Here is an 18807-nt window from a genome sequence, read left to right as displayed (position 1 = left end):
CTTGGGTAAATCACACGCTGATGAGTGCGATATCAGTCTGGGTTTCATGACTTGATATCGCGCTCAGCTGTGTATAAGAAGCCTGAGAGAGCAGCGCCCCCTACCAGCAGGTTACAAAGGGATTTATGCTGCACCTGCTAGTCGGACATTCAGGGGAAAGGGAAGACACAGAAGGGACATCAGTAGTTTGTGGCACCGCAGAGGGGACACCAGTAGTCTGTAGGGACACAGAGAGGGCACAGCGGTACTTTCTGGGGCCACAGAGGAGACACCAATACTATGGAGAGATAGTGAGAGCTAGTGGTAGGATGGGGAATGTGCAGGGATGAATCTTGGCAAGAAGAAATCTTAGTGGAATTCTGGGCCCAGACAAAGAACAAAAACGAAAGCAGAAGTCATCAATCAGAGGAGATGACACATGTGATCACTGGAGGTAACAGCACTGTAATCACTATCACAGTGTAGAATCTAGCATCTCTATGATATGATTGTATTAGAGGTATACTAGAGCTGAGCCGCTGTTATAGATATGCTGTCCCTAATTTAATTTTGAGTTCTGCTGTGGGGCCCTGTGAGTTCAATGTATGCCCCTCTTTGCAAAAGTAGTAAAACATTAGGACTGTATAAATTTGGTATTGCTCTAATCGTGCTGATCCGGAGTATAATGTTCTCAAGCGATTTATGCTGCATAGTAAAGTCAGTAAAAACAAAACCCCCCAAAAATGTTGACATTTCTAGGTCTCACCCCCCAAAAAATACATGAATAAAAAGTTATATAGACATAATATAAACCCCAAACTCCTGCTATGCAGTAAATGACTGGGCCTGCTGGCAGTGCCGGAAGCAGACAGCGCTGTCCATAATACAGAGGCCTGGGTTGGTACTGCAGGCAAAGCTCCCATTGAATTCACTGTCTGCAGTACCAAACCAGGCTGCTACAATGTTCACAGCGCTATCTGCACTTCTACTAATAGTTAAACTCTCCAACAGCCCTTTTAAGGGGTTAACAAATATTTGTATTATAGCACACGTTTTATATTGAGAATGCCACCACAAATGGGGCTGAAATATGGATTGGACTATTGGACGGACTGACTTTCACATGTATATATGGAATTAGGATGTGCCTGCACATGGCATATACAGTACCTGGAATGTGAAACAGGTTGTGCAGTGGAATCACAGGTGCATCCACCCAGTATATAGCACATTAAGTGGGTGAAAACTGGAGAAAAGTCACAGATTTCTGAAACATGAGGATTCAAAATCCACAACATGCTAATTTTTCCATATGGATTTTTATCTGTGGATTGTTACAGTAATGACTTCATTTAGATGATATTCAAGGGGTATCATAGCCTTATCCATCAGGTATATCTAATCGTATATATAATGTATACGATGCATCAGAGAAGAGCGCAAAACACTGAAGTGATGTGTTCAGGCTCTTCTGCTTTATTGTTCTGATACAAGAGGTTCTATACTTTGGCTTCTCCAACGGTCCACAATGTAAAGTCTAGAGCGCGTGCGATACTTCTAATATAGTAGAATCCTACAAGAGGCTGATGATGACAAAGCTGCATGATCATTGTCTGAGACCCTGTTAGTAAGATGGAACTACAATGCGTCTTCTCCTCACATGTTTCTTGCTCTGCACACAGCATTAATATTACCACATAACATGTAATTCCCTACTGTTACACAGATCTCCATCCAGATGCATTGTACTATAGATTGCTATGGAGCTGCGCTGAAGAATCCGCACTGCAAATCTGCACTGTGAATCCAACCTTCAGATCAGTTTCGGATTTTTGCTCTATTTGTCCTCTTCATAAATGACTATTTTTCTAGGTGGTGCTGGCAGAAGACAACTCTACTCGGCAGAAGTTTGCTGTGAAAGTCATCGCCAAGAGAAGCCTGCTTACCGAAGGAGAGGACCGCGTGATGGTGGAGCGGCGGGTGCTACAACTTGCATCTGGCAGCCCCTTTCTTCTACATGGACAATTTGCTTTCCAGACAAAGGTACATTTATGACTACTTCCAAATGAAGAAATACCAGTATATGTACCTGATGCTGTAGTGATACAAAGTATCTGCGAGCCGTGCAACAGTAAGACATTTCCATCCACAGAGATCTTGGGCTGACATAGCAATAGTCACAATGGGCCCCACTTTCCACTGAGGGGCCGTTAAATATACAATACCTTTATTATAATGAATGCCCGCTATTCAGTTTGTAGGTGTACAATGCTATGCTTATTAATGTCCTAGGATATCTGTACAGGGATATAGGAGCCGTGAGTCTATGGATGTCGAGGTGAACAACAGTAACAAGCACAACCGAAAATACCAAAAACTGGGTGCTACACATGTGCAAGAACTCTAATCAAAGTACTATAGACACAAATTGAACCACTTAAAACCTAATACAAACATAGAAGCGAACCACAGGGGTACGTGCAAACATCGGGGGTCAATCTGCTGATTTTCACTGCGGATGTCACTCATTGCCTTGAATGAAATCCACAATGAAGATCCATGACTTTCCTGTGACAGATGGCGCATGCTGCATGACTATCCTCCACTGCAGGTTGTTTTCATTGTTAGTAAATGGGGTTTGTTAAAAGCCCTCTCATTTACATGTACTGCACATTGTTGGAGAATGTCGGTGCACATTCCGTAGCTGAAATTCCGTAACAATTCCGCAGCGTTTGAACTCACCAGCCGTCGCGTTGGTTCAAAGAGCACTGCAGTGATTGGCTGACAGCAGTGCTCGCTGGCTAATCAGAGCCATCGCTTCCTGGAGGCGGGATTTATGAACGCTGCAAACAGGAAGTGATGATCTGTCAGCGGCCAAGGAGTGCAGGAAGCCCGGTGGAGCTACGGAACTTTGCAGACCATCGGGAGGAACCCGGACCATGGCAACTAGCTTAGTATTAATAAGACATCCCCCGAAAAGAAAACCCTGTGCCTCTTTTGGGGCAAACATTATTATAAGACAGGGTCTTATTTTCAGAGCATCATGGTATTGAATAGTTACTATTTGCAACCAGGCTCCTAAGCTGGGGGTCTGCAGACCCCCCTCTCCACAATACAGGCTGCTCTCATTGTAATTAGTTTGTAACTGTCTCTCACATAGCATGCTGAATGGCAGCTTGTGTGACTTGAAATTAAAGGGGTTGCCCAGTTACTGGACAACTCTTCAATAAGACCCCCTGTATTAAAACAATAAATTTTGATATACTTACCCCTCTGCAGCCTCCGGGATCCAGCCCTTGAGCCCGCTGCATTCCCGGTGATGGTTGTGACAGATGATGTCACAGGAAACCACATGATAACTGCAGCCAATGAAAGATCAGTACAGTTTGGTTGCCATAAAAGAAATTAAATTAATATCCCTCTGGTGCCAAGAATTTTGAAAATTTAATATTCCAGGTTAAAAGTAGTAAAACTTAATAAAATCTATATAAGTTTGCTAATCGCCGTTATTGTACCGACCCACAGAATAACATTGTGTCACAGTAAGATCTGCAGGATAATGGCATCAGTGCGTTTTATCATTTCACCACACTTACAAATGTAAAAATGTTCCCATACATTATATAGTAGACTAAATGATACCATTAAAAACACAACCCGTCTCGCAAAATAAGAAGCCCTCATATGGCGAAAAAAATGTATGTATTGAAAATAGGGATAAAGAAGTGAGAATAAAAAAATGAAAAGTGGGCGGTCCTTCAGGGGTTAAAGGAAAAAGGGTTTTGTGTAAAAAATCTGTGAATGTAGGCAAACGGTTTGTAAATAGTCTATGGATGCCACTGCGACTGAGATGGCGTCTTCTCTATGATGCAAACATGAAAACCTTATATGTACATTATTAGTGAAACTAGATGGAGAACGCCTGCTGTATGAGGTATAAGCTACACCTCTCCTGTGTCTGGGGCCGGGCTGCAGCCTTATTATCACCAGTACTAAGCTTACTGATCCATCATACATGTAACTGTCCCATCCCCCCCATCGTCATATAGTCTACATCTATGATGGAGAAATAACTGAGAATGGCCTCTGTATAGCATAGTAACATAGTATGTGAGGCTGAATGAAGACAAGGTTCATCTAGGTCAGCTTTGTTGATCCAGAGGAAGGCAAATAATCCCAAGAGGCAGAAGCCAATTAGCCCTTTTGGGGGGAAAATTCCTTCCCGACTCCATAATGGCAGTCAGAATAATCCCTGGATCAACCTCTGATAGTTCCTGTCTGTATAGAATGAAGACGCTGCAATCATTTGGTAACTTGATCCTAGACATTCACATTCTTGTATCGCTCTTCTGTATGGCAGGACCTGGTGCTGCTCGGAATGGAATACATCAACTGCGGAGACTTCGATGAACTTCTACAGCGGAAGGGGTGTCTCGACAGCCCCTGTGCACGGTAATGTAGTCGTAAGCTAATAAACATCTCCCTGTGGGTTATACATGAAGAGGACAGTACATGAGTGAAGTTACCCTTACACGGGGCAATTATCGCTGGAAGCAGCAAATTCAGGCAATAGCCGTCCCGTGTACTGGGTATGGAGCGAGAAATCGATCACTGGTCAGAGTCACTTAGCAGAACTAAAAACCCAGCGACTATCGGCCGTGTAAACCGGCAATCGTTCTACAATGCATGACTGCCTGTTTACTGTGAATGGAGGCGGCGGGTCAGCATGATCTTCAACCGCTCAGCCTCCATTCACAGAACGACTATCACTGCTTGTAAAGCACAGGGGCGATAGTTGGGCGGCTCTTCATGAAATGGCTGTTGGGCGCTTATGTAACCTATAGTAGTCCTGTGTAAAGGAACCTTTAGATTGTTAGCCTTACTGCCCACATACAAGCTCCAATGATGGACTCCATTCATTAAGGGACTGTACATAGAATAGAGTGTTATACTCAGAAGCTGCAACTATACTCTCCATCTATAGGATGTTAGCAGGGGCGTAGCTAAAGGCTCATGGGCCCGGGTGCAAAAGCTTATCTTGGGCCACCCAACTTCACTTAACGCCTTAACGCAGAGGCGTAACTTAAAGCTCCTGGGCCCCAATGTAAAACCTGTAACAGGGCCCCCAACTATAATGCTTTATTCATAGTACTGGACTCCCTATATGGAGAAGAGAATATATAGTTATGTCAGTGGATGTTAGTACTGAAACACTTTGTTAAAAGACTTTTATCCAATTCTAGGCTTATTACTCTCTATATGGTCTGAACCTGTAGATCATGGATCTCACATTGTAATAGCAGCATCTCTTATACATAACTCTAAGTCACACAGTGCTTGCATAGGACTGCACCTAAAGCAGGGAAATGGCTGTTCTTGTATATCGGCACTGTTTGGCGGCCATTAATCTGCAAAAAGAAAAAAAATAGTTCCATGCTCCACCGCATGTAACATTATATTGCATTGCTCCGGTGGATGATATATCTTCTCGAGGCTCTATAGGGTGTCGCACAGAGAGCCCACTGATCTATAACACAAACACATATGGCGCTGCCCTGTGCAGGAGTCCTTATCCCCATGTTTGTAGTATGCAGAATAAGATAGGATTAGAGAACATGTAGCATGAAGAATGAGATGTGTGATCCCTGCAGTCTAGAGTAATAACCTCACATGGTGGATATTCTGCTCTTCTGTACTATGTGTTTTTCAGAGCTTTCTGTCAGCCTCCAGATACTAATTCTCTTCTCTCCCCTTCATGCCAGTTTCTACGCAGCGGAACTTGTATGCGGTATCCAACACCTGCATGCGAAGGGCATCGTCCACCGGTAAATATATTCTTGTCTTTTTTAGGTGTGATGGACTCAGGCCGGGTCTGTAATCCCAGATTATATTATAGTAGATGGTTTGGAATCTGATATAAAACATACTTAGATATATTAATTCTGGATGTTTGTGCGCACATTAGGTAACATCTTCATATACTTATAAAGTAAATCAGCTAATAAGACAGATTCCCTCTTAGCAGTATGAATGGGAATAAACCATTGTTTCCTCTACTTCACAGAGATCTCAAGCCGGATAACATCCTGGTGACTTCAGCGGGCCATCTAAAGATCGCCGACTTCGGGTTGGCCCTCGAGGACATCTATGGAGACCGCACAGCCTCCGGATATGCTGGAACACCGGACTTCATGGCTCCTGAGATGCTGAGCGGGGAGGAGTACAATGCTGCCATCGACTGGTATGCCTTAGGTATCATTCTAAATATCATGGTTACCAGCAGGTCCAAGTATCATCGAGGACGATTTAATGCCTCCAACATCGAGGCGAAGAACATCATCAAGAAGGTGAATATATTCTCTATGTAATACATGTTATACTAGACCAGGACAGTAAAAATAGTTCAAAGCACTAGATTATATTTTTTTCCTTTTTAGCTCCTCCGGGAAGATCGTACGACGCGCTTAGGGGTCCACGGTGACATCAGAGCCCAGAGGTTTTTCCGGCATATCAATTGGGATTTGGTAGAAGCCCTGCAGATGCGACCACCACACATTCCTGTACCAGTGAGTATAAGCAGAAATTGTATTGGTTCAGCTTGGTATGTTATAACGTCATAGTAGTACTAATGGGAGATGTCTATGCCTCACTATGGTGCTAGACATGGGCTATAGCCCTAATATCACCTTTATGAGCTTCCTTGGTCTATATACTGTATATGTCTATGCCTCACTATGGTGCTAGACATGGGCTGTAGCCCTAATATCACCTTTATGAGCTTCCTTGGTGTATATACTGTATATGTCTATGCCTCATTATGGTGCTAGACGTGGGCTGTAGCCCTAATATCAGCTTTATGAGCTTCCTTGGTCTATATACTGTATATGTCTATGCCTCACTATGGTGCTAGACATGGGCTATAGCCCTAATATCACCTTTATGAGCTTCCTTGGTGTATATACTGTATATGTCTAAGCCTCACTATGGTGCTAGACATGGGCTTGAGCCCTAATATCACCTTTATGAGCTTCCTTGGTGTATATACTGTATATGTCTAAGCCTCACTATGGTGCTAGACATGGGCTGTAGCCCTAATATCACCTTTATGAGCTTCCTTGGTCTATATACTGTATATGTCTAAGCCTCACTATGGTGCTAGACATGGGCTGTAGCCCTAATATCACCTATATGAGCTTCCTTGGTGTATATACTGTATATGTCTATGCCTCACTATGGTGCTAGACATGGGCTATAGCCCTAATATCACCTTTATGAGCTTCCTTGGTGTATATACTGTATATGTCTATGCCTCACTATGGTGCTAGACATGGGCTGTAGCCCTAATATCACCTTTATGAGCTTCCTTGGTGTATATCCTGTATATGTCTATGCCTCACTATGGTGCTAGACGTGGGCTGTAGCCCTAATATCACCTTTATGAGCTTCCTTGGTGTATATACTGTATATGTCTATGCCTCACTATGGTGCTAGACGTGGGCTGTAGCCCTAATATCACCTTTATGAGCTTCCTTGGTGTATATACTGTATATGTCTATGCCTCACTATGGTGCTGGACGAGGGCTGTAGCCCTAATATCACCTTTATCAGCTTCCTTGGTCTATATACTGTATATGTCCTGAATGTTTAGGTTGTAATATTGTTTAGGAAGAACACTTGAATTTCTGTGACTATCAGTGATAACTTACAGTAACCTGATTTAGGCCACTTTCATACGGGAGATTTTTCCATCTGACTTTCGAACCGATTTGTTTGGTTAGAAAGTTGGACAAAAATGAAACGGATTCATTAGAACGGGTATATTTACAGGGGACTTTTTTCTACTCGTATGAATAGTTCATGGAAAATAGAATTTACAGCATGTCCCATTCCTGCCTCGTTTTTGAACAAGAATAGCACATGATAATGTGTGATGTCCGGCACATCGGACAGCGCATGGATGTTGTGTCTGTGTGCCGGCTGATGTGAGTTCCATGTAAGAATCTTAGACACAAGTTTAAGTTTGTCCGTGTGCGAGTAGTCTTAGGCCCAATGCCCACGGACATATTTGCACTGCGGGATCTGGAGCAAATACTGCCCTTAGACATGCTAAGCAAAACACTTTTCCATGCCCACGAGCGGAAAGAAACTGCGATTTTCTGCTGCCGGGGGAAAAATCGCAGCATGTCCTATTCTAGTGTGAGGCTCGCACGGGCAAGTTCCATGGTAGTCAATGGAAGCTGCCCATCCCACAGCGAGTTGCCACACATCTGCATCATCGCCAGTGCAACAGCTCTGCACTGCGCATGTATGGCTGCGCACCAGCCGGCACATCTACAGCGAAGAAAGAAGACAGCAGACAGGTAAGCCAGGGGTCACCGCTGGGGAACAAGGTCTGATTCCATTACGAGATCTCACAGTCGGATTCCTCCCCGGCCGTCTGCATTTGGCCTTAGGGCTCAGTCAGACGAGCGTCCTTTTTGCGTAAAAAAAAGTGTTGCATGCATGTGCAAAATGCACCTGACTGTAGCTCCATGCCCATTGCTTTCAATGACGCTGCCTCTGATTGGCTGAACGCTGTGACCACTCACAGGCAGCACTCAGCTGTCATTCAATGAATGGCTGAGCACTGCCTGTGATTGGCTGAGCGCTCAGCCAATCAGACACAGCTCTTTTAGGAGGCGGGGATTTTTAAATCCCCGGCCAGCCGAAAGTGCTTCAGAGCAGTGCCGACAGTCAGCAAGAACATGCGCCAGAGCTGCACAGCAGCAGAGAGGTGATGTGTGTGTATATATATATATATATATATATATATATATATATATATATATATATATATATATATACACATACACATTTTTTTTTACAGCAGCTTCTGTTTCAAGCCCTACCCCGAAAGTCACTGTAGGGGTTGACTGCATCGCATTGCTTTCAATGGGGCCAGCGGCAGTAGCAACGGCCCCATTGAAAGCAATGGGATGGCATCATGGTCCTTTGCCACAGCTGTGACAGCTTCATCCCCACAGGGAGTCCCCTTGTCACAGTGTTCAGTGATAAGGGGACTCTCCATGGGGAATCTTTCTGCGTCGCACGGACCCACCCAGGGCACGGATGTCCTATATTTTACAAGTATGAATATTTTGCGCCTGTAAAAGACAGACATGTGAACAAATCATAGGGAGCCACTGGCTCTATCAGACATGCCTTTTTTTGCGCACATAGGCGCAAGCAAAAAAAAACCGCTCGTCTGACTTTGCCCTTAGGGTGATAAATTTTTATACAGGAATTAGTTCGTTTTTTGAACTGTAATCCAGTGCTGTCATGAGAAGTTATCATACCAGCTAAATCCCTATGCTTCCTCTTCTTATAGTCAAACAACATCCGGCACGGCTCAAGACCATTTAATCTCAAGAGGATGGAGGCAGCAGAAGCCCACCACTCGGCCATATCGGCAGACCACCAGGCCTTATTCACAGGGTTTTCATTTGTCAGCACTAACTGGAAAACCCTGGACAGCACACCGGCTCTTTAAGATCATCAGAGCCAGATCTCATAAGCCCCAAGAAGACCATCAAGAGAAGCAGAAGAACACCGATGATGTCATCAGGAGCAGCCCAGCAATTCCATCAGACCAAGCTGGATGATTACTGCCATGTCTACATCTGGCATACAGGTGGTATACCTTTGTTTTTCTTTTAATATGTATGGTGTGAGGATGTGCCTGACCATGTCAGACGCACCGCATGCCCAGAGTGCGTTGATATTATGGTACTATATATATAGTGTTACACTTTATATATACTCCATAAATGACTAAAAATACAATTACATTTACCAGTGACTACTGGTGAGTGTAATTTTATATTTCCCCCTCCTCTATGACATCTATTAGTATTGTCATCGATGACGGGGAAATAAGGAGAGAGATGGCCGGCTATTAAGGGGTGGAGGAGGCCGGACCCTTTTTTTTTTTTCTTTTTATGTATGGTATTAGGATGTGCCTGACCATGTCAGACGCACCACATGCCCAATATAGGATGATATTATGATACTCTATGTATAGTGTCACCGTATACATAGACTTCATAAGATATTAATGCTGCAATTACATTTACCGCTGACTACCGGTGAGTGTAATTTCATATTTCTCCCTCTTCTATGACATTGTTTAGTTTTGTCACCGGCGACGGGGAAATAAGGTGAGAGATGGCCGGCTATTAAGGGGTGGAGGAGGCCGGACCCTTTTTTTTTTTTCTTTTTATGTATGGTATTAGTATGTGCCTGACCATGTCAGACGCACCACATGCCCAATATAGGATGATATTATGATACTCTATGTATAGTGTCACCGTATACATAGACTTCATAAGATATTAATGCTGCAATTACATTTACCGCTGACTACCGGTGAGTGTAATTTCATATTTCTCCCTCTTCTATGACATTGTTTAGTTTTGTCACCGGCGACGGGGAAATAAGGTGAGAGATGGCCGGCTATTAAGGGGTGGAGGAGGCCGGGCCTTTTTTTAAAATTAATATAAAATTTGTTTCCAGGAATATAACTGTTTGGCATTAGGATGTGCCGGACCATAGCGGGCGCACCACATGCTCAGAATAAGATACTACGGTACTACATGTATAGTGTTACACTATATCTATACTCCATAAGATATTAAGGATACAATTACATTTACTGGTGATTACCGCTCAGGGGAATTTTATACTTCTCCCTCTCCTCTGACATCTCATGGTTTCGTCACCAGCGAAAGGGAAATAAGGTGAGAGATGGCCGGCTATTAAGGGGTGGAGGAGGCCGGACCTTTTATTGTAATTGTTTGCTTTTATATTTGGGCCAATTATAGTAGTCGGTCATTGGTTCAGCTCTGTAGACAGAAAAACACAAATGTTCCGGATCTTTGAATGCAGTGACACCATTTTTAAATTGTTTTTATTGTGCAAAAGTAATAAAATGTTACAAAACTATATAAATTGGATACAAATGTAATCCTACTGACCACAGGATGTAGTGAAGATGTCATTTATGCCAGCGTCATATAAGCCTATGTGCACCAGTGTAGTGTTCTTACAGAATTAAAGATGCTTTTTCTGCACGTTCCAGATGTGTTCTTTTTCCTGCACAATTGCGCAGTGTTTCACGCATCTCCTAGCATATTTCGTGTAAATTTATGTACCCTCTTATGTTACTTCTATGAGACCTCTTGCTGTGCACATGTGCAGGAGAATAGAGCACGGTACGCTAGTTTATTCTTCAACTAAAATCAGAAAAAGGATAGGAAGAATCCAATGGCTGGATGTTCATAAGGAAAGAAATGACTAAGTAGGTTGGGAAATATTGTGAAGTAAGATTCTCAAAGCACAATCCCTAAAAGAAGGAAGAATGGGAAGCATTTAAAGAGACCTGGATGGATGAACACAGAACTTGCACACATGTTAAAAGGAAGAAAAATATGATCAAACGGAAAGAGGGGGAAATATAGTCAGACCTCAGCTGGAACACTGTGTCCAGTTCTGTGCACCCCACTTTAAAAAAGACAGAAAAACTGGAGCAAGTTCAGAGAAGAGTTACCAAGATGGTGAACGGTCTGCAAATCATGTCCTATGAGGAATGTTTAAAGGATCTGGGAATGTTTAGCTTGCAGAAGAGAAGGCTGAGAGGAGACTTAATAGCTGTCTACAAATATCTGAAGGGCTGTCACAGTGCAGAGGGATCAGCCCTATTCTCATTTGTACAAGGAAAGACTAGAAGCAATGGGATGAAACTGAAAGGGAGGAGACACAGATTAGATATTAGACAGCGAGAGGGATCAATGAGTGGAACAGGTTACCCTGGGAGGTGGTGAGTTCTCCTTCAATGGAAGTCTTCAAACAAAGGCTGGACAAATATCTGCCTGGGATGATTTAGTGATCCTGCACTGAGCAGGGGGTTGGACCCGATGACCCTGGAGGTCTCTTCCAACTCTACCATTCTATGACTCTTTGACCGTATGCACTTTTACACTCACTACATCGCTGCCAAAAATTGCATGAAAAGAAAAACGTTGTGATGAAGTCCCAATCAAAATTAACGTTTTCTCGTCCATTCACACAGGCAGCTGCAGCATATCAGCCAAAATATGCGCTGCAGTGTGAATGATTTTTAATGGTTAACTAGAGGCAGCTGTTTTCTTTTCCCGGCGTTGGACGTTACAAAGCTCCCTCCCCCTCCCTTTTTTTTCAGCTTCCATAGAAGCCTATGAGGACCTCCAGAATATCTCGGCAAAAGATAGGTCTTGCCCTATCTATTCACGCACTGTATAAAATCGGACGCCGTTTTCGGTCGCCGATGTCCTGTTATGCCCTGATGTTTCTATGTGGCTAAAAATCGCTCATCTGAATGATTACATTGGAATCCAAGGCTTCAGATGCTTGCCATTTTTTAATGCAGCTAAATTAGCCCCATGGTCGCATGAATAAGGCCTAACTCACAGCGACTAAAAAAACAACAACCTAAAGTACAACAGTAGAATAGCTGGTTTTTATTTTCTTTTGCTTTGTTACCGTCACCTCCAAAGAATTAATTACCAAGAGATCAAAATGTCATTTATAACCCTGACTGAAGACTACAGCTTCTACTGCAAAAGACAAACCCCCAGACAGCTCCGTCAATGGAAAAATAAAACTGTTTTCGGTCTTTGGATATAGCAATATGTAAAAAAAATTTTTTTTGAAGTACATTTATTATGCACAGGTATTAAAATATAAAAAATGTTACTATTTGGTATCGCCATAATTGTATCAGCTTGCTGAATAAATAAGTTACATCATTTCTACCGTGAACGTGTTTATTTAAAAAAAAAGAGCTGTGTTTTTCACTCCAAGAAAGACTTCATGGAATTTTTCTATTCTGCAAAAGACAAAGACTGATAGGACCGTCAACGGAAAAATAACAAAACAGTAATGGACGGCAAAACTGAGAAAGCAATTGCTGTGATAGAAACGCCAAAACTGGCAGTGATGGTAAGAGGTTAGGTTTAGAATTAGATAGTTTATGTTTAGAGATGAGCGAGCACCAAAATGCTCGGGTGCTCGTTACTCGAGTCGAACTTTCCGCGATGCTCGAGGGTTCGTTTCGAGTAACGAACCCCATTGAAGTCAATGGGCGACTCGAGCATTTTTGTATATCGCCGATGCTCGCTAAGGTTTTCATTTGTGAAAATCTGCAAAACCCAAGAAAGTGCTGGAAACGACACAGAAACGGATAGGGCAGGCGAGGGGCTACATGCTGGGCCGCATTTCAGGTTCCCAGGTCTCACTATTAAGCCACAATAGCAGCAAGAGTGCCCCCCACCACCATCACCAATTTTTACTTCGGACAAACCCTCATTAGCAATGCATACCTTAGCTAAGCACCACACTACCTCCAACAAAGCACAAGCACTGCCTGCGGGTCACTCCGCTGCCACTTCTCCTGGGTTACATGCTGCCCCCCCCCCCTCCGCACAACCCAGTGTCCACAGCGCACACCAAAGGTGTCCCTGCGCAGCCTTCAGCTGCCCTCATGCCACACGCTGGCTGCATAGCCAAACCACCCTCATGTCTATTTATAAGTGCGTCTGCCATGAGGAGGAACCGCAGGTATTTTAACTCTACAATTTTTGAATAAATCTAAGCAAAGCAGTAGGAAAAAAATTACAATTTTTATTTTTTTGGCAATTGTGCCAATTTAAAAACAGGGTTTTTTGTGCAATGTACATAGGAATGAAGACATTCACTCCAAAATGGATATCACCGTTTGTCCCGTGTTCAGGAACATTCCCGTTGTGGTCCTAATCTACTTACAGGACACATGACAAGGCCTATAATGCAGGGAACACCCGTTGGATTGCAGGGCCCAACTGAATAAATTCCAGTTCCATAAATTGAACTGTGTGGTATTTCTGAAAACAGGGATAATTACGGGGGCTGGTTGGGATGGGTACATGGAGCAATAAAGTCGGGTCTCCCTCTCCTCTCTTGCTTTTTGGGGAGTTTTTTGACCTCAGTGGCAGGGATGGGGTGTAAAGTGGCGCACTGTGAGGCTTTGTAATTTTGCGGAGGTGCGGCGGTCTCACACAGAAGGCGCTTAACAAGCTGCTCCTTGAACTGCAGGAAGGCGAGCGTTCCCGGGGCCTCTTGTAAATTACGTATTACAGGTAGCGGTCTGAATAACGCGGGGGTCACACAGCTTGATGAAGTTATGTATAAGCTGCGGGTGTATCCACGACCATGGAGCACAATGGGCTCTATGTTGCAGATATCTACAGTAAAATAGAACCTGCTGCGTTCTCTTTTCTGCGAGTGGATTACGTAATTCTGACCCGCTAATGTAAGCGGAATTGTGTAATCTAATGCATTTGATTGATCTGCATATTACATGTCTTCTGCGCATGCGCAGACTAGCTCTCCGGCGTGAGCACGGCGGAGCGACCCCATTCAACAGAACAGAAGACCAGACAGCGCAAGCGCGAATAATGGAAGGAGAAGACAGCTTTAGTCGGCGCCATGGAGACGGGGACTCCAGCACCGGAGGGGGTAAGTGTATAACTTCTGTATGGCTCATATTTAATGCACGATGTATATTACAAAGTGCATTAATATGGCCATACAGAAGTGTATAACCCCACTTGCTGCCGCGGGACAACCCCTTTAAGGCCCATTTAGACAGGACGAATGTCAGGCAGCTGATGCCCAACACTCGTCCCTGCATGCTTTTACACAGGAGCGAGTAGCGTTGCTTCACAGCGGAGCGGCTGCATGAGATTTCTCTTCTTGCTCTCCCCTGCCCTTCTCCATTCACTTAACACAGCTGCCGTTCAGTACTGAACGGCTGCTATTTACACTCACCGCTCAACGTCCATCGTTTATGCAGCTTAAAATCCTCTTCGCTCATGGTTCAGTGTAAATAGCAAACATTCAGAACTGAACTGCTGCTATGTTAAGTGAATGGAGAGGGGGGGGGGAGCGGGAGGAAATCTCCTTCAGCCGCCCCGCTGTGAAGCAACATTACTAGCTCCCATGCAAAAGTGGGTACTTGTGGGAATGAGTGTCGGGCATCGTTTGCCTGACGATTATCCCATGTAAATGGGCCTTAAGTCTCAGTAGGAGGCCTGTCCGTTAGACTGGACTGACAGCTTAAGATATCTTTACACGAAAATGATTATCATTTAGATTTCTGCAATCCAGCAAGAATCTGAACAATTATCATTCAGTGTAAATGTATGCAGGGACTGAACGACATATCGTTCCATGTGAATGGAAGTGGGTGGGCATGAACAATCACCAGCTCCACCTCCATTTAGCCAACAATGTTCTAACATCAGCGCTGGGACACCCTGCTGGGCATCTGTCGGCCAACATATCGTCCCGTGTAAAAGAACCCTTAGATTCCCTCTGCTCTCTATTACACCTCATGGCTGGGTTCCATCGGGATGGAAGTCTCGTGGAACGTCTGCAGTGGAACCACACGGACATTCTGCAAGATTTCCGCAGCTTAAAGGCTGCTTCAAACCGCGCGTCATTTGGCGCAGATTTAAAGTGATTTTTCAGCCTTCATGCTGCTGCAGAAATCTCTCCACATAGAGAGAAAAGAGCCTGCAGTGAAAACTGCGCCAAAACTGACATGACGCGGATTTGAATTCCACGCCGAAAGTCAGTTTCCCTGTGGCTTCGTGTGAATGAGATTTTTGCAAATCTCGTCCATTTTGCTGTTCAGTCTTAGGTTTAAGAATGTATGTGGAAAGTCCGCACGGAAAGTCCGCAGCAATTCCCCCCAGCCCATCAGCTAATGTTTTATGGTCATAAATTAGCTGATAACAAGGTGCAGGAAAGGAGAGAGCAGAGGGAAACAAATCTCCCACTGAGCCTTAAGACCTCCATTTCTATATACAGATAGTCCCCAACTTGCGAACGTTCGAGTTACGAATTGGGTCATTTGTGGGGGTTCTCTATGGTTTTAGCCGCTACAAGTGTGCTATGGGGCATAAAAGGCCTTCAAGCAAAATTTCTGTTCTGAAAGCCACCAGCTGCTCCTTTCATTTTGGGCCCCTTTGTGGACTCAGATATAACATTAGGGCCACAAACAGGGGTATCCATTTTGGGGTATCAATCCTCATTTTCATGTGCACTATAGAAAAAAATATGTCTTTAAAATGACATATTTGCCAAAAATATAAAATTTTACTTTCTCTCCTCTAAATTGAATTAATTCCTGAAAAAAACTGTGGGGTCAAAATACTCCTGACCCCCCTCAGTGAATACATCAAGGGGGGTAGTTTTTAAAATAGGATCATTTGTGGGGGTATCTACATTCTGACACCCATGAGCCTTTGCAATCTTGGCTTGGTGTAAGAAAACAAAGTGTTCCTTAAAATGCTGAAAAGTAATGTTAAATTTGTACGTCTCCCAAATGGTTAAAAGAACACAAATGTTTTTCAAATGTGCATTCAGAATGAAGCAAACAAATGGATATATATTAGCAAAAATGTGTACAGTATGTTTGCACATATTTGATATATTACAATTAGAGATGAGCGAACGTACTCGTCCGAGCTTGATACTCGTTCGAGTATTAGCGTGTTCGAGATGCTCGTTACTCGTAACGAGTACCACGCGATGTTCGAGTTACTTTCACTTTCATCTCTGAGACGTTAGCGTGCGTTTCTGGCCAATTGAAAGACAGGGAAGGCATTACAACTTCCCCCTGCGTCGTTCAAGCCCTATACCACCCCCCTGCTGTGAGTGGCTGGGGAGATCAGGTGTCACCCGAGTATAAAAATCGGCCCCTCCCGCGGCTCGCCTCAGATGCGTTGTGACATAGCTGAGGGACAGTGCTATCGTGTTGGAGCTGCTGTAGGGAGAGCGTTAGGAGTTAGTGTAGGCTTCAAGAACCCCAACGGTCCTTCTTAGGGCCACATCTAACAGTGTGCAGTAGTGTGGAGGTTGCTTTTAGCAGTGTTGCACTTTTTTTTTTTTTTGCTATATCGGCCGTGCAGAGCATTGCGCCCTGCAGTAATACTACAGGGACAGAAGTGGTGGTTAGGCAGGGAGAGTGTTAGGAGTTAGTGTAGGCTTCAAGAACCCCAACGGTCCTTCTTAGGGCCACATCTAACCATGTGCAGTACTGTGGAGGCTGCTTTTAGCAGTGTTGCACTTTTTTTTTTGCTATATCGGCCGTGCAGAGCATTGCGCCCTGCAGTAATACTCCAGGGATAGAATTGTGTAGGCAGGGCCAGAAGATATATATTATCGATTGAATATACGCAGTGGTCCTTTAGAAAAAAATATTTGAAAAAAAACTATTTGGCCTGCCTGTCACTCTGCTCAGTGTTCTGGGTCTGTGTCTGCTGGGGGTAGTAGTTCTCCAAATAAATACGCAGCCAGCTAAGTGTTACAGCAGGCTTGCGCCAAATTATTTCCTGCCTCTGAAATCACCGCTCTGTTGCACTTAATAACAGTGCAACACTTCAGTTCCGTGACACACACATCAGGGACAGAATTGTGTAGGCAGGGCCAGAAGACATATATACATTGAATATACGCAGTGGTCCTTTTGAAAAAAATATTTGAAAAAAATCTATTTGGCCTGCCTGTCACTCTGCTCAGTGTTCTGGGTCTGTGTCTGCTGGGGGTAGTAGTTTTGCAAATAAATACGCAGCCAGCTAAGTGTTACAGCAGGCTTGCGCAAAATTATTTCCTGGCATTCCGTAAGCGAATTCAGCCTACAACCACAGGCCAATAAGCGGCACATTAAATTACAGTGTTGTGTTTCTGCATTCCTGGTAATACAGCATGCTGAGGAGTAGGGGTAGGCCTAGAGGACGTGGGAGCGGCCGAGGACGCGGAGGCCCTAGTCCGGGTGTGGGCACAGGCCGAGCTCCTGATCCAGGTGTATCGCAGCCGACTGCTGCGGGATTAGGAGAGAGGCACGTTTCTGGTGTCCCCACATTCATAGCACATTTAATGGGTCCACACGGTAGACCCTTATTAGAAAATGAGCAGTGTGAGCAGGTCCTGTCGTGGATGGCAGAAAGTGCTTCCAGCAACCTATCGTCCACCCAGAGATCTGCGCCGTCCACTGCTGCAACTCAGAATCCTCTGGCTGCTGCTCCTCCTTCCTCTCAGCCTCCTCACTCCATGAAAATGAGACATTCTGAGGAGCGGGCAGACTCCCAGGAACTGTTCTCGGGCCCCTGCTCAGATTGGGCAGCAATGGTTCCTCTCCCACCAGAGGAGTTTATCGTGACTGATGCACAACCATTGCAAAGTTCCCGGGGTCCGGGGGATGAGGCTGGGGACTTCTGGCAACTGTCTCAAGACCTTTCAGTGGGTGAGGAGGCCGATGACGATGAGACACAGTTGTCTATCAGTGAGGTAGTAGTAAGGGCATTAAGTCCGAGGGAGGAGCGCACCGAGGATTCTGAGGAAGAGCAGCAGGACGATGAGGTGACTGACCCCACCTGGTTTGCTACGCCTACTGAGGACAGGTCTTCAGAGGGGGAGGCAAGGGCAGCAGCAGGGCAGGTTGCAAGAGGCAGTGCGGTGGCCAGGGGTTGAGGCAGGGCCAGACCGAATAATCCACCAACTGTTTCCCAAAGCGCCCCCTCGCGCCATGCCACCCTGCAGAGGCCGAGGTGCTCAAAGGTCTGGCAGTTTTTCACTGAGAGTGCAGACGACCGACGAACAGTGGTGTGCAACCTTTGTCGCGCCAAGATCAGCCGGGGAGCCACCACCAGCAGCCTCACCACCACCAGCATGCGCAGACATATGATGGCCAAGCACCCCACAAGGTGGGAC

General features: G+C 44.7%; 1 protein-coding gene and 1 long non-coding RNA gene across 2 annotated transcripts; both read left to right on the top strand.

The window, feature by feature from the left end:
- Nucleotides 1-417: 417 nt before the first annotated feature.
- On the top strand, nt 418-4426 carry LOC136612045 (uncharacterized). Its single transcript, XR_010790345.1, has 3 exons — nt 418-433; nt 1852-2022; nt 4340-4426. It is a non-coding gene; the product is annotated as an uncharacterized lncRNA (long non-coding RNA).
- A 1579-nt stretch (nt 4427-6005) lies between these two features.
- LOC136587040 (protein kinase C delta type-like) lies at nt 6006-10208 on the top strand. Its single transcript, XM_066585494.1, has 3 exons — nt 6006-6326; nt 6417-6545; nt 9347-10208. The coding sequence occupies exons 1-3, from the start codon at nt 6006-6008 to the stop codon at nt 9506-9508; spliced, it is 612 nt and encodes a 203-aa protein (XP_066441591.1). The 3' UTR covers nt 9509-10208.
- The last annotated feature ends 8599 nt before the right edge of the window (nt 10209-18807 follow it).

This window comes from Eleutherodactylus coqui, chromosome 1 (assembly GCF_035609145.1).
Source record: "Eleutherodactylus coqui strain aEleCoq1 chromosome 1, aEleCoq1.hap1, whole genome shotgun sequence".
Classification (NCBI taxonomy): Eukaryota; Metazoa; Chordata; class Amphibia; order Anura; family Eleutherodactylidae; genus Eleutherodactylus; species Eleutherodactylus coqui.
The sequence above is the reverse complement of the archived record's forward strand: the minus strand, read 5'-3'. Positions and strand labels throughout refer to the sequence as shown.

What these genes read in the sequence shown, in the direction of transcription:
- LOC136587040 (XM_066585494.1), top strand. Translation starts at nt 6,006, where the DNA reads ATGAATGGGAATAAACCATTGTTTCCTCTACTTCACAGAGATCTCAAG. An exon ending in CGAAGAACATCATCAAGAAG is followed by an intron (nt 6,327 to 6,416) that starts GTGAATATATTC and finishes TTTCCTTTTTAG; the next exon opens with CTCCTCCGGGAAGATCGTAC. An exon ending in CACCACACATTCCTGTACCA is followed by an intron (nt 6,546 to 9,346) that starts GTGAGTATAAGC and finishes CTCTTCTTATAG; the next exon opens with TCAAACAACATCCGGCACGG.